At 32.1% G+C, this 20711-nt stretch overlaps 1 protein-coding gene across 2 annotated transcripts in view; it reads right to left on the bottom strand.

Annotated features, from left to right (window-relative positions):
* LOC139525460 (amyloid-beta precursor-like protein) overlaps positions 1–20711 on the bottom strand; it is a 52383-nt gene that overhangs the window by 15899 nt on the left and 15773 nt on the right. For both annotated transcript variants that reach the window (XM_071320810.1, XM_071320809.1), the window contains exons 4-5: positions 8562–8783; positions 4522–4733 (exon numbers count right to left, since the gene is read on the bottom strand). In XM_071320810.1, the coding sequence (XP_071176911.1) occupies positions 4522–4733; positions 8562–8783 (434 nt within the window). The remainder of the gene's footprint in view (positions 1–4521; positions 4734–8561; positions 8784–20711) is intronic.

Genomic DNA, 20711 nt, shown 5'->3' with positions numbered 1-20711 from the left:
TGATGGCCACTACATAACTGGAAGTTACTGTAGGTATAAACTATTATCATAAATGAATGCATACGTGGTACAGGAACGAACACAACAAGGTATAAGATGGCCAATAGGAATCTAGTCTGTAAAATCTAGGTCACCGTTTTGTCAGAAATCAGTAACCAGATGCTCCGCAGGGCGCAGCTATATACCACCGCAGAGGTTGAACACTGAACAGTTGGGGCAAGCATGGACACAACATTTAAGCTTGATTCAGCTCTAAATTTGGATTGTGATTAAATAGTTGACACAGCATAGGTTTCTGACACAGAATGAATGTGGTCTAATGAACTTAAAATATTTTTTTTGCCTTTGAGCAATTCACTATGCTGTTCCTCTCAAAAAAATGTTTGAAGAAATTTTCTTTTTATTTATGAAATCTGAAATGAGAAAAATTAACCCCCCCCCCCCCATTTTTTTTCACATCCCCCTTTCCCTTTTTCCAAAACTGATCTCAATTCAAATTCCTAATGGAGTTTGCAACAATAACTACTCATTTAAATACATCATAAAATATTAAAATGTAAAATAAAGTGCTTGTTATCACTGAATGGTAAAGATTATTTTAATTTATCAGTTGGTAGTAAAAGTGTATATACATTGTATATTGTATAAAACTATTCTGTGTTTAAATTTCATTGATTTCTATTTACTTATACTAAAGTTATTGTATGAAAACCAAGAATAATGCTTATTTGGGCCCTTTTTTGGCCCCTAACTCCTAAACTGTTGGAACCATTTTTCAGTTGGGGTGGGTTCAAACCCACGAGAAAATATTGTCCCCTACTGGTTAAAAAATCATTGTATTGGAACAAAATTCCAACTTGATCTATTTCTTGTCATATCAAGTGTAGTTAAACTACATAACAAATACCAAGTGACAAGTCAATAACTTCATGCATGCCAAAAAATGTTGAAAATTGATTAATAGCTCCCATTCCAACAAAGTCGAAAGGGACTCAGAATTGCACTCCATCCTTCGGTCTGTCCATCCGTCAGTATGGCAAATTAGTTTTCCACATGTTTTTCTACATGCTTGAAGATATTGATTTGATATTTGGTTGGTTTTATCATGACAAGTTACAGATCAAGTTAAAATTTTGTTCCGGTCTGATGATTTTGTACAGAGTTATGGTCCTTGGACTTTAAAAATTCACTCAAATTAATCAGTTTTCCACTTTTTTTTGTTAGTCTTGAAGATATTGATTCAATAATTGCTATATTGTTTTATCGAGACAAGTGATACATGTAGATCAAGTTCGAATTTTGTTAAGGTTTGATCATTTTGTTCAGAGTTATGGTCCTTTGACTTAGAAAATTCACTCAAATTCCACAATTTTTTTGTCATGCTTGAATATAATGACTTGTTATATAGTTTAAATTATGAGAAATTATAGATAAAGTTAGCATTTTGTTCAAGTACAATGAAAAAAAAAACATTTGAAACGGGCATAACTCTTGAAAAGTACTAGTGACACATCAAACTTGATCTGTTTTGCTGTAAAAAAAACAGCTGCAATATGAGCGCATGATAGGCCCGTCAAGTTTACAAAGAATATTTTCTCAACGTCATATCAGAAAATTACAAAAATCGACAGGATGCTTACATCAATAGATATAAACAATTAAGCAAGTTTAGTTATTGTCAGAAAACTGAAAAATCACCCCTTTCTTAATAAATGAAACCCATAACTGAGAAAGGTAACATCTAAAATTTATAAAAATATGAAGGGAGCTTACCTTTATAGATATAAACTATTCAACAATGTTCCATGAGACCTGCAGAAAGCTTTTTAGAGTTACTATCCCAAAACTGGAAAATTCACCTTTTTTTAATGAATAAAACCATGTAACTCAGTAAAGTATAATCTTAAATTTATAAAAATCAAAAGGGAGCTAATGTCAATATATATAAACAATTCACCAAAATTTCTTGCAAATTGGTGAAAGCATTTTAGAGTTTTTGTCTGAAAACTGGAAAATACCCTTTTTTTAAATGAATAAAACCCCATAACTCGTAAACCTCAAATCTAAAATTAATAAAACTCACAAGGGAGCTCACATCAATAGTTATAAACAATTCACCAAAGTTTTATGCAAATTGGTGAAAGCGTTTTTTAATTTAATGTCCGACATGTTGAGGACGGAAGGACAACAGTATACCATAATACATCCTATAATGAGGAGCGTATAAAGAGCATTGTATATATATAATTTTTCATAACATTTGGTTGAGGCCAACTACAGTTAGAGAATGGAAACCAATTTCAGGACATAAAAACAGACATACAAACCAACAACAGAACCAGATGCTCCGCAGGGCGTAGCTTTATACAACCGCAGAGGTTGAACCCTGAACGGTTGGGGCAAGTATGGACACAACATTCAAGCTGGATTCAGCTCTAAATTTGGATTGTGATTAAATAGTTGACACAGCATAGGTTTCTGACACAGAATGAATGTGTTCTAATGAACTTAAATTTTTTGTTTTCTCTTAGAGCAATTCACTATGCTGTTAAATATTAATCCTCTCAAAAAAATGTTTGAAGAAATTTTCTTTTTTATTTATGAAATTAATTTCAAATGAGAAAAATTGAACCCAATTTTTTTAATCACACCCCCCTTTCCCTTATTCCAAAACTAATCTCAATTAAAATTTCTAATGGAGTTTGCAACAATAACTACTCATTTAAATACATCATAAAATATTAAGATGTAAAAAAACTGCTTGTTATCACTGAATGGTAAAGATTATTTTAATTTATCAGTTGGTAGTAAAAAGTGAATATACATTGTATATTGTATATAACAAAGATTTAAGTTGATTCTGGACAAAGAAAGATAACTCCAATTAAAAAAAAATCTTGCTATTGCACAATATTTTGCAATTAGATATTTCTTGCTTACTATTCTGGACAAAAAAAGATAACTCTAATTAAAAAAAAATTTGCTATTTCACAATATTGTGCAATTAGATATTTCTTGCCATTGCGCAATACTGTGCAATTGAAAAGACTTGCTATTGCACAATACTTAATATAATAATTTTAGATCCTGATTTGGACCAACTTGAAAACTGGGCCCATAATAAAAAATCTAAGTACATTTTTGGATTCAGCATATCAAAGAACCCATGCAAGATTTCAATTTTTGTTAAAATCAGACTAAGTTTAATTTTGGACCCTTTGGACTTTAGTGTAGACCAATTTGAAAACAGGACCAAAAATGAAGAATCTACATACACAGTTAGATTTGGTATATCAAAGAACCCCATTTATTCAATTTTTGATGAAATCAAACAAAGTTTAATTTTGGACCCCGATTTGGACCAACTTGAAAACTGGGCCAATAATCAAGAATCTAAGTACATTTTTAGATTCAGCATATCAAAGAACCTAACTGATTCATTTTTTGTCAAAATCAAACTAAGTTTAATTTTGGACCCTTTGGACCTTAATGTAGACCAATTTGAAAACGGGACCAAAAGTTAAGAATCTACATACACAGTCATGACAGTTAGATTCGGCATATCAAAGAACCCCAATTATTCAATTTGGATGAAATCAAACAAAGTTTAATTTTGGACCCTTTGGGCCCCTTATTCTGTTGGAACCAAAACTCCCAAAATCAATACCAACCTTCCTTTTATGGTCATAAACCTTGTGTTTAAATTTCATAGATTTCTATTTACTTATACTAACGTTATGGTGCGAAAACCAAGAAAAATGCTTATTTGGGTCCCTTTTTGGCCCCTAATTCCTAAACTGTTGGGACCTAAACTCCCAAAATCAATACCAACCTTCCTTTTGTAGTCATTAACATTGTGTTTAAATTTCATTGATTTCTATTTACTTAAACTAAAGTTATTGTGCGAAAACCAAGAATAATGCTTATTTGGGCCCTTTTTTGGCCCCTAATTCCTAAACTGTTGAAACCAAAACTCCCAAAATCAATCTCAACCGTTCTTTTGTGGTCATGAACCTTGTGTCAAAATTTCATAGATTTCTATTAACTTAAACTAAAGTTATAGTGCGAAAACCAAGAAAATGCTTATTTGGGCCCTTTTTGGCCCCTAATTCCTAAAATGTTGGGACCAAAACTCCCAAAATCAATACCAACCTTCCTTTTGTGGTCATAAACCTTGTGTTAAAATTTCATAGATTTCCATTCACTTTTACTAAAGTTAGAGTGCGAAAACTAAAAGTATTCGGACGACGACGACGACGCCAACGTGATAGCAATATACGACGAAAAATTTTTCAAATTTTGCGGTCGTATAAAAACTTAATGCCCCCACCATAATAACCCCTTTTTTTACCTACAAATAAACAAATAGCCATACCCTTTTTGATAAATATGTTTGATAGATTTAACTTACATCAATAACAGATACTTTTTTGGCTAGTAGTATTCAAGCAGTATTAACTTCTGTACTGTCATTGCATTGACTGTAGCTTATAACTATACAATTACATATAAAGTTCGTACCTTTGTAATTCTTTCATGGTGGTGAGAATCCATTGCACTTTCTGCAGCTAGAAATTTGTCATGTTCATTCTCATATTTACTTAGGAAAGAGTCATCAGCTCTGAGGTATGCAATGTAAGCATCTTCTTTGTTGTCATCTCCACCAAGAAGTATTTCTTGTGGCTTCGTCTTTACTGGAGTCAATTCTACTGGCACATCCAGTGGTTTTTCAGCTAAAAAAAAGAAGAAAAAAAAACATTACTTGAAAGAAAGAATTCACTAACTGCCTTTCTTTGAAAAAAAGTTTATTAAGTTTTATGGTATGATATTTTATGGTAGAAGTATCATATCAAAAGGGAATATAATTATACATGTTCTTATTACATCCTTGAAATAATTTGACAGCATCATTGCTATAGGATCAACAGGAGTTCCAAGAGACTTGATTCTTTAACAGCCAGACTGTATTTCAATGATAACTGCAAAATAAGCAGCTGTCCCAAGAGTGAATGATCACACACAAGTTATTAGGATAAATCCTGATGTAGAATGTGACAGAGTTTCAGCATTGACTTTGGGTTACAAAGTGGGTTTTAAACTAGATCTTAAAAATGCCTTATAATGAACAGTAAATTTATAACTATATTTATACAAATCCTATATCATGTTTATCATCACCAACACTTAGAAACAGAAAATATTCAAATAAATCTGTCGCTTCAATTATAATTGTCAAATAAGAAATTAACCATATGCTTAGTAAACTGATAACAGTTGGACATTATTTATGAAGGCTTAGTGTAATCAAACTTTATCAATGATTAAGTATATAATTAACCATTTCTAAACAAAGAGAAACGACTCAATCACATTATAAATACCTCTTTTGGATATTATAAAGGGCAATAACTCAACAACGAGAAGAGCGAAACTCATGAAAATTGAACTTGACCTTCATATATTAATTAGCAAGCTTCAACATATCTAAATTTGATAAAATTGGTCAAAGGGTTTTCATGTTATTGAAGGGACACTGTTTGGCAGAATCCACCCGACCATCCACCGACACGCTTGCTTACATCCCCCAATCAGTAACTGATATTTTCGAAAATCCTGTTAAAAACTGCAAAATTTCCTTAAGACAAGCATTCTGTGACTATTGCATGGCAATACATACATACTGGTTAAAATTCATTGTATAGAATGAAATTCTAACTTGATCTATAACTTGTCATGGTGTAAACAACATAAAAATATTAAGTCAATATCTTCAAGCATGATGAAACAAGAGTGCACCTGCTGAAATGTCTCGCCTTCTTTATTAACCATTGATATTATGTTAATAGTCTAAAATATATATCTATCACATAAACTTAAAATGATAAATAAATGAGGTCAAGGTCATATAAACCATATAAAAGAAATACATGTACACCTTACAATCATTCAATACACTAAATATATTTTTTCCATTGGGTCACCAGTGATGGTGATTATAGTAACAAAGCTGAAAACACATTCTGTTTATATAGTATGTCTAAATATCAGCCCAATAAAGCGGAAGCAATTTTTTTGTTCTTCCCTGGCCAGGATTCGAATTTGTGCTACTGAGATATGGTCGCACCAAATCGCCTTACACTATGCAAGATGTGCTAGACCACTCTAAAAATGTGTAAAATGAGTCATCTGCATGAAGCATTCTTCCTTCTGAAATAAAAATTCAAAGCTTTATAGCTATAGTATAGAAATAGTTCATAAGGCTGTCACAGTTGGATGCTTATCTCTTTATAATATTTCAGACTACAACTTTTGTTTTAGGTGAGACAAAAAATGAATTGTTTATCCCTCTATACTTTTGTTGTGTAAAATAATACACGAATGTGTACAGATGTCAATTGATACTAACTTAAAGGTTAATATATCATGAAAAACATATCTTAATAAAAAACATTGAAACAAGAAAAGTGAGCTTAAACTATTAGCTCATGAGTTGACCATGTGCACTGTAGCATATACTGGATCAATTAACATTGACAGAAATCAATATTGGAGCCTATATAGTGATGAATACAAAACAACATGTTCACTGATATAAAACAGGAAAATCAATAGCTTATCCATTTTTGATACACATATTATATGACTCATTTTACCTGGTAAATGACTATTTACAAGAGATTTCAATGACAACAGTAAACAGTTTGTTGTATTCATTACTTTTTTCAGACTTTAGATGAGTAAACTAATTAATAAGTTGACAAAAAATAACTAGAGGCTCTCAAGAGCCTGTGTCGTTCACCTTGGTCTATGTGCATATTAAACAATGGACACAGATAAATTCATGACATAATTGTGTTTTGGTGATGGTGATGTGTTTGTAGATCTTACTTTACTGAACATTCTTGTTGCTACAATTATCTTTATCTATAATGAACTTGGCCCAGTAATTACAGTGGAAAATATTTTCTAAAAATTTACAAAAATTTATGAAAAATGCTAAAAATTATCTATAAAGGGCAATAACTCCTTAAGGGGTCAATTGACTATTTTGGTCATGTTGACTTATTTGTAACTCTAACTTTGCTGTACATTATTGCTGTTTACAGTTTATCTCTATCTATAATAATATTCAAGATAATAGCCAAAAACAGCAAAAATTCCCTAAAATTACGTTCAGGGGCAGCAACCCAATAACAGGTTGTCGGATTCATCTAAAAATTTGAGGGCAGATAGATCTTGACCTGATAAACAATTTTACCCCTGTCAGATTTGCTCTAAATGCTTTGGTTTTTGAGTTATAAGCCAAAAACTGCATTTCACCCCTATGTTCTATTTTTAGGCATGGCGGCCATCTTGGTTGGTTGGCCGGGTCACGCCACACATTTTTTAACCTAGATACCCCAATGATGATAGTGGCCAAGTTTGGTTTAATTTGGCCCAGTAGTTTCAGAGGAGAAGATTTTTGTAAAAGTTAACGACGAAGGACCAAAAATTAAGAATCTACATACACAGTTAGATTCGGCATATCAAAGAACCCAAATTATTCAATTTTTGATGAAATCAAACAAAGTTTAATTTTGGACCCTTTGGGCCCCTTATTCCTAACTGTTGGGACCAAAACTCCCAAAATCAATCCCAACCTTTCTTTTATGGTCATAAACCTTGTGTTTAAATTTCATTGATTTCTATTCACTTATAAATATTAAAGTTATGGTGCAAAAACCAAGAAAAACCTTATTTGGGCCCCTTTTTGGCCCCTTATTCCTAAACTGTTGGGACCTCAACTCCCAAAATCAATCCCAACCTTCCTTTTGTGGTCATAAACCTTGTGTCAAAATTTCATAGATTTCTTTTTACTTATATTAAAGTTAAAATGCAAAAACCAAATGTCTTCGGACGACGACGACGCCAACGTGATACCAATATACGACCAAAAAGTTTTTCAATTTTTGTGGTCATATAAAAAGTTAGCAACTTTCTAATTGTAAATGGGCATAACTCTAGAACGGTTAAAGTGACACAGTAGTAATTAGCATTGTGTATAAGTTTTAAAACAATTGGTTGAGGCAAACTAAAGAATGGAAACCAACTTTGGGAGGATCCTACAAACAGAGAGACAACGGTAAAACCTAATGCCAACTCCACCAAGTCAGGGGCATAAAAATGCTTTGAGAATATCAAAAGAAAATATAGGGTCACCATAATTTTTTTCAAGTTTAAATACAAGAAATCACACATTGAAATGTCTTGCCTTCTTTACTAACTATAAACCTTTATTACAATATCACATAAACAAAACATGATCAAGAAAATGAGATCAAGGTCAGATAAACCAACCATTAACCAAGAAATACATGTACACCTTACAATCATTCAATACACTAAATATAGTTGACCTATTTAATTTGAAAAATATCCCCCATCCTTTTTGGCTGTCCCTCTGGTAGCTGTCGCCCCTCTTATATTCTGAAATCAAAGAACTCTTCTTTTCCTGACCTTAATCAAACTTAAGACTTTTACAAGAAAACAATGACATGTCTATAAATCAAACAAAAATGTACCTTGTTCATCGGGGCAGCAAACATATTCAACTCCATTGAATTTGCCAATATCACAGTCAAGTAGCATTGCAAAATCATTTCTCTTCATATTTTGTGCCTTGCATTTCTTGTCTGCTACATCTGCCCAATATTGATAGCCTTCACATACTACAGGTAAGCCATGTTCATGTTCAAATTTACAGTGTCTAGGTACCAATAAAGCATCACTCTCGAAACGTCCCACTATGAAAAAAGTTTAAATACATGTCATGTGTCTATTGATCAATATTAGAATTATTGTTATGAATATAAACAAGAGGCTCTCAAGAGCCTGAATTGAATCTCTCACCTGTATCTTTTTTTGGTTTAAATTTCATCAATGAGCTTTTTTGCTTTTCAATATATATTAATGAGTGGCTTAAAAATGTCATTTAAATGTTCATTGCATCTCATGTATCTGTCATATTTGCTTCAAAAGCAAATAAATGCATTTTACCCATATGTTCTATTTTAGATATACTGTCTATGTTTCTTGATGTACAAGGAAATAAAATACAAAATCTATACTAGATTCAATGGAGAAGATTTTCAAAGCTAAAAAAAATAAACAACTTGTGTAAAATTGTCCTTAAAGGGCAATAACTCCTTAATTGACAATTTTGGTCATAAAATTTTTTGTAAATCTTACTTTGCTGAACATTTTTGCCATGTCTGCCATGTTGGTTGTGACATAGACTGAAACTTTGCACATTTATTTCTTATTCCAGATCAGTATATAATTGCCCACATTAATTTACTATGGTCAAGCATGCTTAAAATTTTAAGTATTTGTAGATTTATTGTTTTTATGAACTTTAGCAGACTGTCTGATTGACTGTTAAATTTAATGCATGATGCAGCTGTGTTTTAATTTAACTGTAATCATTACTAATTAGAAGCACATAATTTATGTTGCTGTTTGTTTATATTCTGTACCTATACTTGTGTGATATGGAGATGAATATTGATTTAATGTGTGAGAAAGTTATGAAAGTAGTAAAGTCCTTTACAATGATAAAAGTGAGTGAATATTGAGATGTGGGGAAACTTGAACATGTTGAATATAGTTAGTGATAGAGAATGGATGTGTCTCTTTATTGAACAATGTAATATATTGAAAGTGTATATATATGAACTTGTACATAATAAATATGTATATATATATGGACCATAATTTGCTATTGGGCTCGTTTCCTATAACGATAGAAAAGTGATAAAAATGTGTATTACTGTAAGAAAAGTTGTAACTACATCTAAAGATGCCTTTATTTTTATCAACATACAAGTGTATGCTACTCTTCCCTAGAAAAAAAATTGAAATTAACAAATTTCAAAAATTATACGACCATGTTTTTGTGTCGTTTCTCTCGTTACTTTTCGCTTCCGAAGTGCATAACGCTGACTGATTTATAGATAATCGTCACCGGCAAATTTGTAACTTTTGCTTTCAAATAATAAAGAACATCGACCAATAAGAATAGTAAGAAGAAAATGACGAGAACTATAAGTATTTCTGTAGCAGGTGTAAGAACACTAGCAAATATGAACTCTCGCGAGATGTTAAAACAGGTAAATCAGTGATGATTTACATTCTAGTTTTGTTCTTCGTAATAATTAAGTTAGAAAATGACGTTATCGTTATGCGTTACATTTCACACGAAACAGAAGTCCAGTTATTTCCTTTTATGTTTTATTAAAATTGTTTTTGTCGTTAAGTTCTAATCATTTCCGGTCATACGTCAAACATGTGACTAACATGTGATCACGCCCTTACAGCCGGATATATGAAATACTAGGTCTAAACATTGTTTTGTTTTCAATGGGTTGTTAGCAAACATAATCTGTAGACTTGTTTCGTCATGTTTAAAAAAGGAAAATACAATATTCAAAGAGATTGCGCCGGGGTCTATTAATTTTCCTATATGCATAATGTTACATACGATCTTGTGTGAAAATAAATGCCCAATGACTTGACAAAATCGATTTCAGATTTGACAGACGTTATAACATACTTCCTTTCCAGATAAAGATGTAAAGGGTCCTTTGAAAATTCAATCGAGTTACGTCCCTTATCATTGTGCCGATGCTTGTTGGATTGATTTTGCTTCAGCAGTAAATATTGCTGGATATTTTAGGTGAATAAAGATAATTTAATAAAAAATACATGTTAAGGTGGTATGGGTGTCTTCCTCCATCTTGGATTGTAAAAAACAGTGAACCAAAGGTCCAGATGTTCTATCAAGTTAGCAAAATTTGATGCAGGAATGCAGATATTTAATATGAATTTTAATTTAAAAGAACCAATTTATAAGAATATAACTTATAAATATTAATATTTTTGCAAATGTTGATTATTTTTGTTTGTTTGTTTATTTTTTTTAAATTGCCATTTTAAGGGGAGATAACTCTAAAATAGTGCATTTTCTGAAGGATTCTACATGGAATTTTCCATTTTTGTATTTTAGCCGGAAAAAACTCACGGTGACCCTATCTTTTCTTTTGAAATTCTCAAAGCATTGTCTGAAAGCTATCTTTTCCTTAAGTATTTAACAATTCTATCATTTTGTTTAGTTTCTAACCACAAAATGGTGTTTTTTCCTGTATAATCCTTACAAAATGTGTCATTTTGTCGCGTCCTGTAGCTTGAGAAAATGCACGGTGACCTATTATTTTTATTATATATTTCAACATATATCAATAGATACTACGTTTTGGCAAAGTATGAACAAATTCTATTATTTTTATTTTAGACTCCCATACCACCTTAATATACCGTTACACTTGGAATGTACAAAGTTGGTTTCTTTGTCACAATTTTTAATTATTTTTTTTTATTCATGTTCTGCAAACACTTTTCAGAAACTGCAATAAACTTGTCAAAGGAGAAGTAAACTTTTACCATGCATGATTTGAAAGGAAGTACTTTATTGATTTTAGCCCACTAAAGTAGGTTAAAATGTGGAAACCATGTAGATGGTGTACAGGTCACAAATATCACATGGTGCCTATTTTAAAGATTTTAATTCCAAGTTAAAAGTTTTTTTCTTTACTGGATTTAAAGAATTTTACATAGCCAATGATTTGGAATAAATTGTAAATAACTGGAATTTCAAAACCAAATATAAATACATTTTTTTGGCTAAAACATCAAGATACAACGATTATGGTATCCTGTATCAATGAAGAAAATATTGAAATTTCTGAATAAATTGTACTAATTGTTTTCAAAACAAGCACATATTTAGGAGTTTTATAATACTGTTACATTTAAGATGGATTTTAAGAAAAAGTATACTGTTCAGATTATTTTAAGCAGATTTTGCAATAAAATAAAACTAAAAAAATGCTTTCTGTTTCTTATGGTTTCCTGTCGCGTTTAAAAAAAACTTTAATTCAACATTGAAAATAGATTTTAAATATTAACATGAAGCAAGTAACACTAGTAATGGTGTTCATTTATGTCTTTTGAAATATATTGTGCAAAATAAAGAAAATAAAGATTGGTTTCCTGTTTGGTTTCCTGTCACTTAAACAGTGAATCAAAATGTATTAATTTTTTCTTGAAAAACTCAATTGTTCCATTAATACTATTCTAACACCAACACAACCCACAGAATAAAAGTTAAAGGTTTAGAACTTATAAAAAAGGATACAAAAAGAAACCAAAGGCTGAATACCAAATTATGGTCCATATATGAAAACTAGTTTTTATAGCCAGTGTTATGTTTATCTTTTTAATACTGGTTGATGAAATCATTACAGTGTACTGGCTGGTCATTATCGTGTATGATACAATTTTGACACACCTACATAGCTAATAAATATTCATGACTTTATTAGACAGTAGCACTATTTTGCGGGGTGCGGGTTGCGGGTTGCGGGCTGCGGGTTGCGGGCTGCGGGTTGCGGGCTACTCATTTTTCTCTATCTTGAATTTTCTCAACAAACATACTCATTAATTTTTAATCTGACAATGAATAAATCCATAGCTTAATATACTAACTTTTTATAACAGTTTTGTTAATAATGATAAATTGACTTTATTCAGCATAACGAAAACTTTTACTTTGGAAGACAAAGTCAGTTCAAAGTATCAACAAACATATCTATATTTTAATAATACAGTACAACTACATTCATGCATCTCTTAGTTTGTCTTGATAGTATTAGTATTTGACTTGCAATAAAATATTCAGAACCTACAATGTTTGTTCTTCAAATACATATGGGAAGAATGAAATTCAAAACAGTGTGGCTGTGGCCATTGATTGACACATTAAATTCATCCATTGACTGGGACAATTTAGGTGAACGTTTGTATGTAACGACCACTGCTCACTATGTACTTTTTAATGACACTTAAACTATGGGGTCACCAAAGGTTCTCAACCTTAATAAAGTAATTCGAAAAATTAATCAGAAATAACACGATGTTTTGATTTATATCAATTATATAAATCAAAACATAAAGGTTATTTCTGATTAATTTTTCGAATTATTTTATAATTAAAGGCGTTAAGAAACCTTTGGTGACCCCACAGTTTAAATGTCTATCGTAGGTATGTCGTGAACAGTGGTCGTTACAGACAAATGTTCATGTAAATTGTCCCAGTCAATGGATGAATTTAATGTGTCAATCAATGGCCACAGCCACACTGTTTTGAATTTCATTCTATGAAAATGAAAAGAATGCAGAGAATGTTTCTTGTCCTTTCAAGTGCGCAAATTGCAAACATTTATCAGTAAAGTAATATACAAGGATGCGTCTGATGAAATAACATACTAGTATGCAAAAGCAAAACACACACTAAAGTTCAATTCCTAAATTTGTGAGATAATGCATGTGCTCTTCTGACAATGTTTGTCTCCAATTCATTTGTGATAATTATATCACCAGCCTTAAAATTTGGATGCACTTTTTGCACACAGTCAGTCTGTAAATGATAATAAGCGTTTGACTTTTCTTTATTTGCTGAAATGTACCACTCCTTTTTGTCTTTATTGAAACGAGGACGTACTTCCAAATGTTTTATTATTACATCAAATGAGGTTTTTCTGTTTATATCTGTGTATTTTTTATCCCAACCATAGCATTTAGAGATAATGCCATGAAGATAGGTCAGTTCAAAAGGGTCACTTGCAGTTAAATGCCAATATCTGTTTTTTTTAAATCTGAATAATTAGATGTTGAAGGAATGTTCAGTTTTTACAAGTTTGGTTCTAAGGCAAATGCATCAAGTCTGATTACTATATCCCCCACTTCAGTTAGAGTGTAGCTATACTGTTTTATCATGTTGCAGGTTTGTGAAAAGTCCAAGCAAATCAGTATAAAGAGTCTGTGTTTACATGCCACTTTCCTCAATTTTTCAGTACTCTGAAGTTTGGAAAATGGACACGAACAAGTAGCTTTCTGGTCAAAATAAACTGAATATGTTTCTCCTGCGGGTGAAACAAGGCTCACAGTAGCTTGCATTAGCGAATGAATATTTACCTCAATGCACCTATAATCTCCCATTGCCCTAGCTTTTTCTATTCTGAGGTTAAACTCTTTTGAATTATTAGTCCTTGTCTTTCCTATTGGTCGTTTGTCTTTATCAGAACTTTTGTCTGCCCTGTGCGATGCACTTGGTTCAGCCATGAAAGTTGAATTTTTCGGTAATTGTGGAGCCTTACCACCTTTGAACTGACCATTTAGCTCATGTAAAAGACTTTCTGCGCGATTATCGGCCCTTTGCTCCAAAATCATTTGTTTTCGCTGGTATGATGGACCAGATCCAGCTTTTACTACACCTGAAAAGTAACCTTTCACAGCCTGTGCGTACTTAAAGCAATCTGATATATCAAAAACTGCTGTTTGTATTAAATTAAGATTGGAACCACCACAATTGGTTGTAGATGCATGTGACACCTCGGCTAAGTTGGTATTGGGAGCTGAAACATCCCTATACGCATCCATAACATGGTTTCGCCTTTTGTCCCACCATTGTAGCCATTTAAGTAGAGACGATTTATTGTTTTCCGTGATAAATCTTTTAACCTCATTGTACTGTGAATTGTACTGATTAACAGTTGTTGAATGCACCATGTCATTTATCTTCTTTCATAATTCAACTATTTTCTGTTCTTTGTCATCATTTCCTATAAAAACAGAAGATGTGTGTCTATTTCTGCACATGTTTAAATGTAGTTGGCAGGTAACAACTTTGTCCTGACAGTAAATTGCTCCATATTTGGTTTCCAGTGCTGAATGGAGACCACCTCCTTCATCCATCATCCACCCTGAGGCAGGTCTGAATTCATTTATTTTTTGATCGGAATATTGTTTTAGCATTTCGTCAATACCTTTTAGGAACAGCAAAACAGTTTCCTTATCTTCTTTTTCGCAGTCCATTCTAACAAGCCAAACTACCTCTTTTAATATGACATGGTACACTGATAAACCAAGAGTTTTTAAATTTTTACCTTTTCCTTTAATTCTGTTTTCCTTAAAGTCTACATATACATATTCTTCCCCCATTATATCGTCTAATTTCATTATTTCTGTCAAGAGCTTCAGTTTTTCCTTTGATGATTTTAGAACAAAAACATAATTTTTTTCGTTACTAGTCCACTCTGATTTTACAATTCTATCTAACCTCTTGAACTCCGACAATATAACTTTACAACTGGAAGTGTTTATATTTTGCTCTACCATTTGAAATTTATACAGAAGATATGAATATTTATCTATATATACTAATATTTTGGTGATTTATTTTCCTCTCTCTTTATTCATGTTATTGTTCAACTGACTATTCATCGCAACCCGCAACCAGCAAAATATACACACTCCTTTATAGATAAGATCAGCATGTGTAGTCATAAACTGGGAGTTGCAGATTTGTAGTCCAACTGTACATATGTAGCTTTGAGAATACAGAATAGATACAAAAATACTGTTTCTAATATTAATAATCCGAGCAAGTAAAACACGGATTTATCACCAGTGCCTTAGAAGAGCTCTGTGACAGTTGACAGGCAGTGGAAATCTGGCTAAATTACAATTGTACAACATGTACAAAGTCCATTTTTCTAATTGCAATAATTACATATATCACAATGTATATGTAGATTGCCTAACAATGTTATTTTAACACACTTTTTAGTATGAAAATATTAGAATGTTTAAAATATTTACATAATGATAAAAGTAAACCCAATATTTTGCTAGACAAACTAGCCTTATCAAGGTTGCATCTATCCAGGTAAAATTGGATGTAGATGATAAGAAACTTTTGAAGCTCAATGTACATGATGCACTTGAATTTAGCTGCCTTTTAAATAATACTAAATTTAGATGAATTTCAAGATAATTTAAAAAATTTGTGGTTGAAGTTTGCAACGTCCATTAGCCAATATTACAGGATAATCAAAGAGCTGAAGAGCTCTGAAGGGAAAAGACGGCCATTGTTCCAATTTTTAGGGGGGGTATCTTTTGATAGTCTACATACAAAGAATGAGCAAAAGAACAGCTAGAACATATAGAAAGGCTGACAATAATGAAACTAATTGTTGTTTAATGTTATTTCATTTCCTTAGTCAAGAATTCATTATAGAGACAATTTGGACCAATGAGATCTGCACCTTCTAAATCAAAACATTTGATTTAAGTTGGGAGTTAATTATCTAAAATTCAATTGAATTTAACAACTATTACATTATATTTTAAAATTTTAATTATGAACAACTGAAGGGCAGGCTAAGACTATTCTCAATTTGTTGTGACAATATTCTCAAGAAAGTGAGGACTAAAAAATCTATTCAGTTTTAATTTTCCATTGATAAAGTTCCCAGTTACAACTCTCATCACAGGGATACATGTACTTATAAAATCAAATATGATTGATATAAAAGCTGTGTGAAGTTTGTTTCCAGATCCCACATTTTGATATATCTGTAAAATTCATGGATAAATAGCTTTAAACTACAAAAAACAATATTTAAAAAAAAAATGAGAAAAAAAAATGACCATTACAATAATTATGTTGGTATGCAAAATTATTTTTAATAATTGATGACTACTTATCATATATATACTTAATGTGACATTTTTAGTGTTCATATACATTAACTTTCATTTTAGTGGGTAATTACTCATCAATTGAGGTGCTCCTTAATTGGAGAAAGATTCTAAAAAGATAACTTTACAGAAAGAATGAAAACTGCAGTTGCTCTCCCCAATCTCAATAACGACAAAAAGCAACATTTTTTTTTTTTTTTTTTTTTTTTTAACCATTTCAATAATTATGTTGGTACACATTTTTGTTTATATAGAAGACTACTTATCATATACTAAATGTCACATTTTAAATGTTCAGAAACATTTACTTTGATTTTAGTGTAAAATTACTCATCAATTGAGGTGCTCCTGAATTGGAGGAAGATTCTAAAAACAGAACTTTACAGAAACAATGAAAACTGCCGTTTCTCTCCCCAATCTCATGTATCCCCACTGACATTGTTTACCGCCATGGTTGACCTACATATTATCTGATTATAGCATCAGATTCAAGCATTTCATGTTGGTGTGTGAATCATCTACACTACAGCAAACATCATCAGGTTTTATATATTTAACAAATACGGATTTTAAATTAGTATACAAGTACTGTGAATGATTTTTATAATGATTCTGAATAAAGGATATCCCTGTGTAGTGTGGCATTCCAACAATGATGTCACTAGGTTAGATATATTTCGAATATTTCGTAATACTGATTTTTCCGGACTGTAAAAGAAACGTTTATAGTGTAAGGGAAAGCTCAATATACAATAATTTCATGAGAAACAGAAGGGAAATGTGTAAAAAATGTATTTAAAGTCAATCTGTTCTCCTTGTCATCAATTTCAGTATAACATTTTGAGGGGGTTTCCAAACTATCAAAACAAAATGATTGACGTGAGGGAACGATACTCTGGCCAACCCCATTAGGGAATTGACGGCTTGAAGCCGTCTTTCCCCAAAAAGGACGGTGCTGGGTATTAAATTGTTCTTTATCTTTCCTGTATCTTTTCTTGTCTTTTTCGTTATGACCATTAGGTTCTAAAGTGTGAAGCTGGTGGATCCAAAAGTTTTCTCTTCTCCTTCTCGACGTGGTGTCCCACTAGGTGTTGACTTTTATGATTTGGAAGGTAACATTATCAAAAGGATGTTTCTTTGAACAAAAATGTCTTGTGAGAGGATAGTTTTTGTTGGTTTTGTACCACAAAAGATGGTTATTGAGCCGAACATTGAATTTGTCCATTGTTTCTCCCACATACTGAATGCCACAAGTGTCACATGCTAATATATAAATTGGATAATGTATATAATGTATATGTCGTGTACATTTTATTATTTTGTACAGGTTATTACTTGTACAATAACTATGTATGAGTAATACTAACTACTTGTATGATGCCATCATACAAGTTGTTATCTGTACAAATATAATTGTACCAGTAATTACTTGTACAATTTTTGTTGAGAAAAAGATAATAACTTGTACAACACAATATCTTTGACTTGTATGTTCTTCTACTTTTGCTTTAAACCAAATGTTTCATTGAAAAACACCTTTCTTTGAGTTAGTAAGTCTGGGATTGTTTTTTCAATTGTCGGGTATTATTTTTCTTTAACTGTTTTCTCTTATTTATTTATTTGTTTGTTTATTTTTGTCGAGCCTTCGTTTTTATATATATGTTGTGTACAAATTGTAATGTTGTACAAATTATAATTTGTACAGATTTTTTGTACAAGTTATCAGTTTTTTATGATCTGCTGAACAAAAATGGATGATGCAAGCACACAGTCTTTTGCTTCGCATATTTCTGTCATATTTTCACAACTACATAATACAGTCTAATACTGAGCATTGATACAAAAACATTATAAGACCACACAAAGATTTTGTATGGATATGAATATGGTATAAGGAAAACAATTAAATTAGAATTTAAACCATTCAGGTATCCTCATTTCAAGATTGAAGACTAGGAGAATAGGATTAAATGTTAGGTTGATTTTTTTTTTAATTCAAAACATTACACTGGTACATTTTATAAGATACACCTGTATCACCTGTCGCAGGAAGGTAGGTGTAAAAAAACTTATAACTTGTACAAAACCCTGTACAAATTATAATTTGTACAAACTTACATCTTAAATTTCTTGTGGTGAGCCAACGCCTGTGTGAATCATTTCGTTGGAGTCCCTTGTACATCTTGTACACAACACATATATATATATATTACATTTAGTGCTTAGAAAATCAACCTAACGATGTTAGAGTAGATCTGATTCTGTTCTTTTTATTTCTTATTTCTACGACAACACCCCCTAGCATTGCGCAGAGACCTTATCCCCTCCTCTAACTCTAGCTTATTTTATATATATATTCTAGGCAATTGATGGATCTATTACACGCTGAGGCGTCTCATAAACATTTAAATTTACAAACTAGTTATAACCATCTTTACAATAAAGCATGCCAAGAACTTTCCGGTCCTGAATTGCTCACCATCAACGAGCGCCTCCATGACATCTTGCGCATTGAATCCCGGAAATTACACAAAAAACAAGTTAATAAATTTAAACGAGACGGCGTACTTTTAGACACTGTTGTTAGAGAGCAGACCACCTTAACTCTCAATCGTACCATCATAACCGGGAAAAAATCCCGGAATTGCCGATTCAAGAGAAAAAAACAAGGCTGCATGAACTCTACAAACACTGTAGTCAATTTGTCTTCAGTAGCTTTGTCGGAGACCGAAACTAAGGTACTGTCAAAAGGTCTTAATTTTTGCCCCACGCCGGGCAAAATAGATTCTATACTTTTGGAAGATGACCTAGACAAGTTAGCAAGATCCCTCAGAATCAAGGAATATTTTTCTAAGGACACCACAAAAAGTTCCACTGATAGTGACACAAGTGATCTCGACTCAGATGACGACCAAGAAGATGTTGATATTCCCAGATTCAGGAAAAAAAGTTCATGGATTCCTAAACCCAGTAAATGTGCTACTTTAGAACATATTATTGACAAAATTAAATCTGACGTAACACATCTGTCCACTACTACTTCCCAAACATTCAACAATTTATCTTCTGAAGAAAACGAAGCTGTGCGGTTACTTAAAAACAGAGACGACATTATAATTAAACCAGCAGATAAAGGTAGTGCTGTTGTCGTCATGGACAGATGTGACTACATTCAAGAGGCGGAACGTCAACTCTCTGATGAGAGATTCTATAAGAAATTAGACTCTGACCCCACCCCTCAATTTAACAAAGAGATCACCACAAACCTGAAAAACATGTGTGAACAGGGACATATTGATGAAACCACATTTAAATATCTAAAACCGGAAAAATCAAAGCCGGGGCGTTTCTATCTTCTGCCCAAAATACATAAAGTCAATAATCCAGGTAGACCAATTGTTTCCGCCAATGACCACCCTACAGAGAAAATATCAGAATTTATTGACTTTCATCTCCGACCACACGTAGAAAATTTACCATCATATATACAAGACACAACACATTATCTTAAAAAAATGGAATCTTTGAACCCTCTCCCACCTGAAACGATCCTTGTCTCGCTTGATGTTACCTCCCTCTATACTAATATCCCCCATGATGATGGTATTGAAGCCTGTAGGGAAGTCTGGAACTCTCGTAACACCTTACATCCACCAACTGAATGTCTCATCCAGCTTCTAACTTTGGTTTTAAAATGCAATAACTTCACATTCAATGGTGAACACTTTCTCCAAGTTAATGGAACAGCAATGGGAACAAACATGGCCCCGTCTTATGCCAATATTTTTATGGGGAAATTAGAACAGAGAATTCTCAATTCTTATCTTTATCAACCCCTCTCTTGGTTCCGATTTATTGACGATATTGACATGAAGTGGGATAATACTGAACAAGCACTAGATTTGTTTATTCAACATGCCAACGATGCCCATCCCTCAATAAAATTCACATATGAAATCTCTGACTCTAAGATCACATTTCTTGACACTACAACGCAAGTGAGGGATGGAAACATATTTACAGATCTGTATTGCAAGCCCACAGACAAACATCAATATCTGTCTCCTTCAAGT

This window comes from Mytilus edulis, chromosome 5 (assembly GCF_963676685.1).
Source record: "Mytilus edulis chromosome 5, xbMytEdul2.2, whole genome shotgun sequence".
Classification (NCBI taxonomy): Eukaryota; Metazoa; Mollusca; class Bivalvia; order Mytilida; family Mytilidae; genus Mytilus; species Mytilus edulis.
This window is presented reverse-complemented; position numbering and strand designations above follow the sequence as displayed.